Genomic DNA, 10175 nt, shown 5'->3' on the forward strand with positions numbered 1-10175 from the left:
CTCCTTTAAAAACATGGTTGTGCTTACTTTTTTGCACATGTTATTTAATGCATTGTATTTTTCTGTATCTCTTTTAAGCACATGTGCACAAATCCGTGGTCAAGTTTTCATTAATGCCACGAGCATTTCTATGCTGCAATAAACTTCCCCTTTAATGTCTCTTTCCTCTTTCCATATTAGGAATAAGGTAAGGTCACATGATCATGCCTCCGGTCCAATCACGATGTTAGGTTTGAAGCTACTGAATTCAAACTATTTTGTGAGTTTCGGAGTTCAGCAGGCGAGTGAGTGGTAAATAGGGAAAAGTAGGAGTTGAAATAATCCGTGTGTAAATATGGAATCATAGCATATAACTGAAATACAAATTCTAAGCGGTAAACATGGAAGGGAAAGTAATTGGGCCTGGTCCGTACCGAGCTACAAAACTGGTAAGTGCTCTGCTTCTCAGGTACAAAGTCTGTGGGCAGGTCGTTGTGTGGCTATGCGGTTGCGTATGGTTCACCAAGGAATGTAAATCTTAAGAAAAGCGCTTTAATTTTTAAGTTCTGCATTTCAGTTTTTTTTTTAATTATGATGTAATAACTGTAATGGGTAATTCTATGACGAAGCACCCCAAACAATTTGGATTTTAAACCCCGCCGTCTCATGTTTACACCAAACTTGGTTCTGGGGTTGTTTCAGGCAAACAAGCTCATATTTGCATTGTTAGACTGATTAGGTAAAGGGGTAAAAAAGTTAGAGGTGTCAAAATGTGGTTGATGTGTACCCACTCTTAACGTTAACCAACCTTTTACTCAAAAACGGTTTGTGCTACAGACTTGTGAGAGGTGTCATTGTATTAGAAACCTCACAGCAAAAAAAAAATACTTTGAAAGAAAACAAAAGAAATTTACACCTTAATACAGATTTTGACCTTTTATATCCAATTCATGCACCCTGGTGGGAATCACAGCAGTATCGCTGGCCAGAGAAAGATGCTGAGTACCCCAAAATGACACCTCCCAAAAGTCTGTAGCACAAACCGCTTGAGTAAAAGGTTGGTTAACGTTAAGGAGAGGTACACATCAACCACATTTTGACCTCTCTAACTTCTGACCCCTTTACCTAATCAGTATAGCAATATAAATGTGAGCTTGTTTGCCTGAAACAACCCCAGAACCAAGTTTGGTGTAAATCAGAGATGGCAGGGTGTAACCTGTTGGGAGATTTGTCACGGAATGACCCGAATATGACACTCCAGTAAAACCAGAGCATAGGTAAAGAGCTGTTTCCTATGTCAATAACATAAAGGAAGTGTCAGTTCAACGTAGTACATATTTGCAATAGTCTGAACTGGGGTGGAGTCATTGGAATTACTGTATTATAGACAAACCTTTATTTTACGGTGCTTCAAATGCCCCTGGGACACAACATCAGTCTGCACAAGTTACTGTAATTTCATGGCATTGATCCGCTTTTTACCTGACTTGACCTTCTGTCCGGCCAGATTGCTAAGCTCTTTCTTTTCAAGTTAATAACCAATGCCTTGTTGTCTTTCTTTATTTAGCTAACACTTACTTTATGCTGTTATTTATTTTTATATTTTTGTACGCTTACAGTGGAATGAAACAATTAAGCTGTTTCGTGCTGGCATGCCATTGAGGAAGCATCGGGTTCATTTCCGAACCTATGAAAGCTGTTTCACTGCTTCCGAAGCTGTGGATTGGCTACACAAGCTGCTTAAGAGTAACCAGAACTTTGGCCCTGAGGTCACCCGTACTCAGACTGTACAGCTGCTAAAGAAATACTTGAAAAATCATGTGATAGAGGACATAAAGGGAAGGTGGGGCAAAGAAGACTTTGAGGACAATGGACAATTGCACAGGTAAGAGGAACAACTGACACCACCCAGTCCTCTTTACTGACTTAAAACATTTTTGCCATGTATATGACAATTTGGGGTTACTTGGTAACTGAGTTAACTGTTACATTCAATACTGTTCACAATGGAAATAATCTCACAACTCTGTCTTTCCACCTTAATACAAAGGCACCAAATCATTATGCTTTTGAGTCTCTGAAACCTGAAACTGAGGATTGTAAAGCAAGATTGCAACTGTTTTTTAGAAAATACGTATATCGGTATTTAATTTAGGAGTACATTTATGTATAGATGCGAACTACAGTTAATATTCTTTCTTATTTAATACAGGTTTCCTCCATCATCCCCACTAAAGCCATATCCTAAAAGGCCTCAGTACACTGAAAAGAATTGTATTCCCAAATTTCCGAAATGGGATGATTATGAACCAATGTCTTCACAGGATAAGAATCCAATGAGGCCACTTGTTCTGGTAAGACATACATACACATACTTTAACAGTCTTCAAATTAAAATACAAAGAACATACTATATTTGTTGGGTGATTTATACATTTCACTTGTGTGTGTGTGTGTTGTTTTTTTTTTTTTTTTTTTTTTTTTTTTTAAGAATTCGGAGTTGTGGAACAAGCGGCACAGCATTGCGATTGGAGAGGTGCATGAGTGCAAGCTGGTACACAGGAGAGAAATCTCACCCAGGAATGTGGAGCACATTTGGAAATCGATGACTCTTGCACAGTATGTAAAACTCGTGGTTTGTTTTTCCTGAGATGGGCATGTGTTGGAGTGTGAGAGTCAGCCTTTTTTTGCTACAATATGAAGTGTATTGAAAGTCGAACATACTGCTGTAGTTCTCGCACCACAAATGTAAAATAAACTAACGAGCAACAGTTACACAACTCTATAGTTAGCAACTGTGATGAATGAGAAGGCTGTTTATTTTAACTTGGCTTTCAATTGTACTTGTTTCATACTGCCATTGCTTTATACTGGCCCTGGTAAAAGTATATTGCGGTCTGGCACTGTCATGTACACCCCGGGCAACTTTAAGAAGTAAGGTAAAAAACATCACAAATTAAATGTAGGCATTTATCAAAAATGAACTACCTATTGCATCTATTTAAGTGGTTGTTAGCATAATTGCCCAACTTTTCTCAGAGCATATGCTACTAATGCTTAGGTATAGGGGCTGATCGTACCAAGAAGGAACTAATAATGTTAGTGTCACTAATAATCAGAAATGATTTTTTTTAAATTTCAGGACAAATGTGTCTAAATACCTCACATTTTGAAAAGTGACTTACTGGTTAAGATTGGTATATTTGTGTAGTTATGAATTATATATATCTTTTTTTTTTTTTAAACAGTTTACAGAAGATAGTGGGACTGGAATCCCTCAATGGTGTGCTGGACTCAAAACTGATAAACCCCAAGCATATACTTTACAATGTGTACAATACCAATAAGCAAGGAGTTGTGGTTCTGCAAGACAAATCCGGTAAGATCTCTGCAAGCTGCAATGAATGAATTGGACTTTGATTTACATATTAAATGTGTTTTACTTCACGTTTAATATGTAACTTTCATCATAAAATCTTAATCCACAGACTTAAAAATGGGTCTGTTGATTTTGAAAAAAATGTTCTAACCCATTAACTAACATATTCCAGGGGTATAAGGCCCTCGGTATGTGTGTCCATTACTGTAGCTAAATTCCTAAGATGAACAGTACACTGGTCTATTTATTTATTTATTTATTTATTTATTTATTTATTTATTTATTATTATTATTATTATTATTATTATTATTATTATTATTTATTTCTCAGCAGACACCCTTATCCAGGGCGACCTTACAGTCATAAACAAAAATACATTTCAAGAATCAATGATTCAATAAGTTACAAATTTGGTTAGACAATGTTGATAGTAAATTATACCGTGACTATACTTTACTGTAGAAGGGCCATCAGTAGTTTGTTGTTTTCAATGTTTCACGTTTGTGAAAGTCAGGTAGTCACATTACGGGGGTGGGGTTACAATTGATACTCATGGGCTACAGTGTTCAGTTTTTTCTACACTAACTGTTTATCATGTTTTCTCTATAAAATCCTTCTCCTTGCTCACCTCTTCAAACAGCACCTGTAGAACTCCTCTGTTTTTATCCTGGGACACTATCACCCTTCCTTAAATGCACTTTACTTGCTCTTATCTGCCCCCTATTTTACTGCATTTAATCCTGTACTTCAGAATACTGTAATCCTACAAGTGTTTAATCTGTAGTATTTTGTATTTAATCATATCCTGATGTAACTATCACTGTTATCTGCTGTATTATTGAATTGTATTTTTGTCGTACTTTGCTTGAACAAAAGTCATTGTATTTATCTTGCTCTTATTGTATTACTTATATTGTAACACTTAATGTATTTGCTTACGATTGTAAGTCGCCCTGGATAAGGGCGTCTGCTAAGAAATAAATAATAATAATAATAATAATAATAATTACTGTCTGTATATGTACGTTCAGTTTTTAAACCTTGCTCATTTTTTAACAGAAGAGCTTCCTCATTGGGTTTTATCTGCCATGAAATGCTTAGCAAACTGTAAGTATCATTTTAACACTCGACCTAAAACTTCTTGAGAGACTGCATTTCTCTTATCTGTAAACTTATATAAAATCCCAAAACGATCAGAATGTTGTCTGTTTTGGTTTAGTACTGCATACATACAGTATTGTGGTTTTTGTTTTGTTTTTTCTCTCTCAGGGCCTAATGGTAGTGAGCTTAAACAGCCGATGTATCCTGGGTTTGAGAGAGACGTCTTGAAAACAGTAGCAGATTACTTCCACAAACTGAAAGAGCCTTTGCTCACTTTTCAGCTCTATGATATTTTCGTCAATATCCTTGGTGAGTCATTATATATAATTGTCAAAGTATCAGTAATAAGGCTTTATTTAATGTATTTCACTTATACTTTGTAGGTTGGGTCACTTATTGGCTATATAGTGTGTGAAATCTTTGTGAATAAAACAGAGACTCTGTAATTGTCAAATTGTAATTAAAAAAAAAAAAAAAATTCACAACACTAGTAAAAAAAAAAAAATACTATGTCTCTACATTTGAATGGGTATGATGTTTACAGGACTTGTCCATCTAAATGTGAACTGAATGTGTTAGCTGGCATAAAGAAGAATCTTGACTTCATTACATTTTTAAGGATATGCTTTGGGTTGCTTAATTTACATGTTCAGTTTGCCTCACCCTTTTTTGTCTGTAACTTCATTGTTCTCGCACAGTAATCTGCATGGAATGTTCATTGAACACATCACACATTGCATGCTGCAATTTTTAAAACATTTTTGTAAGCATGTTTGTTTTATTTATGTCACTGTTTGAAAAGTGGGTCTTTATCTGTAACCTTTTCATTCGTTTGTCACCTTCCGTTTCATTGCACCTCATGCAGCGTTGTCAGGGTTTATTGCACTGCAGAAGCAAACCCCACAAAGGAAGGAGACTGTAAAACAACCTCTGCGAATTCAGCAGAAGCCAACAGCTGAAGAGGGGAGACGGTGCAGGCTCAGTTCCCATATATCTATTGAAAACATTATGCTGAGCTTGTCTAGAAAGGTACAGCAAGGGGCATGTGAACCAATTGAATCCCTACAACATGTGATCAGTGGTCATTCAAAAGAATGGAATGCTGGAACTCTTAGACCCCTACCAATAAACTGCAGAGAAGCATCTAGCTCAAATGGAAATACTTGTTCACACACACACAGTGTTAGTGCTACAAAAGAACAAAGATACCAGAGATCCATCTCCCAACCTTTCTTGATCCACACAAACCAAAGTAGCCTACGGGCTAGAAAACACATTTCAGATGAAAACCAAGTGTTAAAAATAAATCGCGGCAATAGCTTGCAAAATCTCAAGGGACTTCAAAGTGAGACTTTGAACCCCTGGGTCTCCACGTACAGATACTGCTCTGAAGAAAGCTTATACGGCGCAGATCTCAGAAGGAACAGACATTCTTTTTCCGCCTTCACTTCCACTGCTGAACTTTTGGCAAACCCTGAAGACAAAGAGAGCACAGATCAGGGGTATGGAGTGATGCTGCAAAGAGCACAGTCGGTGCACTGCATGCCAACTACACACGGTTCCCATTGTAAATCCTGCCAGGATTGTTTCAGCCCAGGAAATGTGTCAACTTTGCCATTGAGGAACGAAGGGACTGAACGTCAGAGTGTTGGTCAGGGTAATTTTCATCATGCAAAGACTTTGAGAAGTGCCAAAGACTGCCTCCTCTCTGAGAATCCCTGCTTTACCAACTCCTTCAACAAGCTCCAGCCTGGCTCTCCAAGCAAACCTCTTACAGAGTTAAGCACTGCCCCTCTATCACTGGCTTCGGGTCAAAAAGCTTGGTCCAGCTCACTCAGTGATACTGGTAGCACAAACCCTCAGTCTAGCAGCATGTCAAGTAAGCACCATTTCACAAGAGAGGATGATTCTGTCTGTGGAATCATCTTGTAGCTTTTGTTTTACAGGCATTGGTGGCATTTGATTGTTGGGTTCAGGTGTTGTGAATCTTTCAAAATTACAAGCTAGATTTTTTTTTTTTTGCTTGCTGAATGTTAAACAAAAGCTATTGATCATCTAGTGGTTTCTTACCTAATTGGTCGTACTGTTTATCACTGTTATTTCTGACTAGCTAATTTTATAAGGATTCCTTGAAATGGGGCATATTTAGAATCAACATTTTGTTCCTCATGATATAGGCCTTCTGCAGAAGCAGCAAATTGCAACCGAAGCCCTTCAGGTTTGCTGTCTTCTCCTGCCTCCAGTAAACAGGAGAAAGCTGCAGTTACTGATGAGACTGATGGCACGGATTTGTCAGAATACTCAGATCCCACCACTCAATGATGCCATTGGGACCAGAACCCTGGTAGGTTCATAATGTCGTCATGTAACATGCATTGCTTGTTGTAAGCATTGAAGCCCAGTAGATAGTTTGTAAATACATACATTTAATATCCAGTAGAACACAAAACAAAAATGTCTTGTATAATTCCATATCAATATCTGAGCACTCTGTCATGCATTATTGTATTGGATAGGTTGTTGGGGCATTACTAATTTCCTCCTCTATTTATAGCAGAAACAATACCCCCTATCCAGAGCAGAAGTAATAGCTCTTAAATACTGTGGGGTTTTTTTCCCTCCTCAGATGGTTCAGACCTTTTCTCGTAGTATCTTGTGTTCAGCGGATGAGGTTGACTTGGATGAACTTCTGGCCACTAAGCTGGTAACATTTATGATGGACAATTATGATGAGATCCTGAAGGTTCCTAATCGGCTACAGAGTGCAGTTGAGGAGCATTTGGCCCACATGCGAAGAGTTCAGGTGGGTCACTTTATAGCATGCATGGGTGGATATCCCATTTAAAAATAAAATGTCACCAGTATGCTACATGCACCAAGGGACTTTTAGTATTCTGCATACTGTTGGCATATGCTAACTAATAGATGCATCATAGTCCTATGCAGATGTTATGCAAAATATTCCGTTTATATGGATTTTACAGTCTACATACTCGGTATGCTGTATACTAATCATAATTCATTTAAATGAGTCTTATGTTAATTTGAATGTATATATCTTTTTTTTAGATAAAGTATGCTGGAGCCGATGCAGATGCCTCTATTGTTTCTCAATCCTACTGCAAACAGATCAGCAAAGAAGAGTTTGATGAGCAGAGAGCCAGTAGCTCACTGGCTCCAATGGCGGAATTGCTGGAAGGGATCATTAAGGATAAAGAACTGTCCATCAAAGACAAAAAGAAGAAACTTAAACAGGTTATGCAGCAATTTCTCTTTGTTTCAGACTGGTAATCATTTCATGAGTTTTTAGTAAAACCCATATTCAAATGTAAAAAACACAATTTCTGAAGGAGATACTGAGATGCCACTGCTTCATGTTTAACAGTTTTCATTTTCTCTCCATTAGTTTCAGAAGTCTTATCCTGAAGTCTACAAGAAGCGACTTCCCACAGTGGAAAGCGAGGCAGCTCTGTTTCCAGAAAAACCTACATTTAAACCTCAGCTGATGTTTTTCACTCTCAAGAAACCATTCCAGCCATTTCAAAGAACCAGGAGCTTCCGGACGTGAGATTCAGCTTTGGTTGCAAATTTCAATTTGTCAAACTTTTATTGGTGTCAGTCATTTTAACAAGATGTAACTGCTGAAAGAAATCCTGAGTTTTTTTACTCTTTTAGTTTTCACTCTCAGAGTATATTACGGAAGCTAAAAGTGCAGTAAATCTAAACACTAAACTTGGTCTAATATGTTCTATTCTTTTGAAATCTCTTTACTTCATACTTTCTTGGGGCTGTCTCCAAGCAGTCCAGCATAAAAATATACATCCAGAGCTTTTATTATTTTAGTTTACCTAAAAAAAAAAAAAAAGTACTGATCGCCTCTGTTCTGATTAAACAAGGTCACCAAGGTGTGTTGCACCTTTCAAAATCTGGACTGCAACTCACTATCAAAATATTAACAAATTAATTTATAGGAGAGGAAAATGTTATATAAAGTCCCAGAATGAACCAGGACTAATGTCCTGTTCTGCTGCATAAAGTGTTTACAAGGAATATTTATTGCCCATGTTAAAGTACTACTAACATTTCACCTGTACAAAATATATGATTATTTAGTCTAGGATTTGCACAATCTTTTTTTCTTTCAGTTGTCTGTTAAATAATGATTAATGTACCCAGAACAAGGCATGCATGTACATTTCTTTAAACTAGTTCATGCCAATAAGATGTAGATACTTGAAAATTATTATTTTTACACTGGAATAATCACTGTAATATTTAGTGCATTAAGGAAATGTTTGTGAGTTCTCACATTTTTATCTGTTGCGTTTGGTCAGTGCTTCAGAGAACAGCAGGTTGGTATTAAAACAATTGTATGGCATGTGTTTGACCAGACACTAATTAAACCAAACTGGAGTGAAGCGTTATTCTGTGGCAACTTTAACAATAGAATACAGATGTACATCCGAGTGCATTTTTTGGTATTGATTGATGACGTGTGTTCGGTTTATGCAGGTACAAGGATATTTAAATGTGTGTTAGAGTGAGTTTTGTTACATTTCAGTTAAGTAGGACATGTTTGTGCCTATACTGTAATTCAAGGTCTTGCTGGCTGTAGTGATTCCTTTATTGGATGTTTATTTGTATGTCCTACTGTGCAATTCCCTTTCCTGTCAGCTACCAGTTTTAAATGGTAATCTTTGGAGCGCATGTTTGTGTTTTAAGTTTTAAATACATAACTGCCATGGTAGACTTTTAAAAGTACCTCTGCATGTGTATGTTGTGTGGTGCCCTGTCTAAAGATATCTTCTAAAACGTAAGACATTGAACACCATGTTAGACAAAGTATTACATTTTTTAAATGTTGGCAATTCAGCAAGACACTGATTATGCTTTCAATCTTTTGCTGTCTGTAAATACACACTGTAAGAACCACAGTCAAACATTTTAATCCACCAATAAAAGACGCATGTTGGCGGTACGTCCTGTTGCTGCTTGTAGTTCCTTTGTTTTTTGAAGATTACATTGTATCATTGTAAAATCTGCCCTGGATTATGTGTCCAAGTGTTGTAAGTTCAGAAAGTTCAACACAAATACTTTTTTGATTAAATCAGTCCTGTGTTTGTACTTTCTAATTTAGGAAGCACAATTGATGCCGTGCAGCCTTACAGTTGTTGTATGGCCTGACCTGTGTGCAGTGCAGCCTTCAGTTGCTCAGTTCAAAACAGACAAAATACCAACAATGCATGTGTGTAACCCTCGTGGAAATAAGGCTAATGTTAACATTGTTTTTAGAAAGGTAGAAAAACGACCACTTTAAAAGTCAATATCCCAAGTAATTAGAAAAATACAGAGTGACAAACATATAAGCATATATTGGGCTCCTAATATATCACCAGCAGGGGGGAAATCACAGACCTGTTAGCAGATTGTTGGGTTTATATATGGAGAGATGCACACGTCTAATGATCTCAAATTGCTGCACACATTTATTTAATACTGTTAATCTTTTTTGTAAATACAATTTGCTTTAAAAAAATGTTATCAAAGACATGATATTGTATATTTCAACACGTTGCACGCTTATTTTCTGTATATCCTCCATCTTTCCTTTATGGCTTACAGCTACACACACACAGGCATTTTTACTTTTGTAGAAGCAACTGCATTACCTAAAACAAACTTTAGAAAATGAACATTATACATGTACTCGGTGAA

General features: G+C 36.9%; 1 protein-coding gene across 2 annotated transcripts; it reads left to right on the forward strand.

Annotated features, from left to right (window-relative positions):
• Positions 1–197: 197 nt before the first annotated feature.
• Positions 198–9438, forward strand: LOC131710085 (DEP domain-containing protein 1B-like). 2 transcript variants are annotated; one of them, XM_059012572.1, is made up of 12 exons: positions 198–428; positions 1599–1864; positions 2192–2333; positions 2471–2598; positions 3228–3358; positions 4419–4466; positions 4629–4769; positions 5326–6339; positions 6638–6804; positions 7087–7263; positions 7530–7715; positions 7867–9438. In XM_059012572.1, exons 1-12 carry the CDS (start codon positions 381–383, stop codon positions 8026–8028), a joined length of 2610 nt encoding a protein of 869 aa, XP_058868555.1. In that variant the 5' UTR covers positions 198–380; the 3' UTR covers positions 8029–9438. The 2 variants fall into 2 exon arrangements, with proteins under 2 accessions (XP_058868555.1, XP_058868558.1); XM_059012575.1 differs by lacking the exon at positions 5326–6339 and having other exon boundaries at positions 203–428.
• The last annotated feature ends 737 nt before the right edge of the window (positions 9439–10175 follow it).

This window comes from Acipenser ruthenus, chromosome 1, assembly GCF_902713425.1.
Source record: "Acipenser ruthenus chromosome 1, fAciRut3.2 maternal haplotype, whole genome shotgun sequence".
Classification (NCBI taxonomy): Eukaryota; Metazoa; Chordata; class Actinopteri; order Acipenseriformes; family Acipenseridae; genus Acipenser; species Acipenser ruthenus.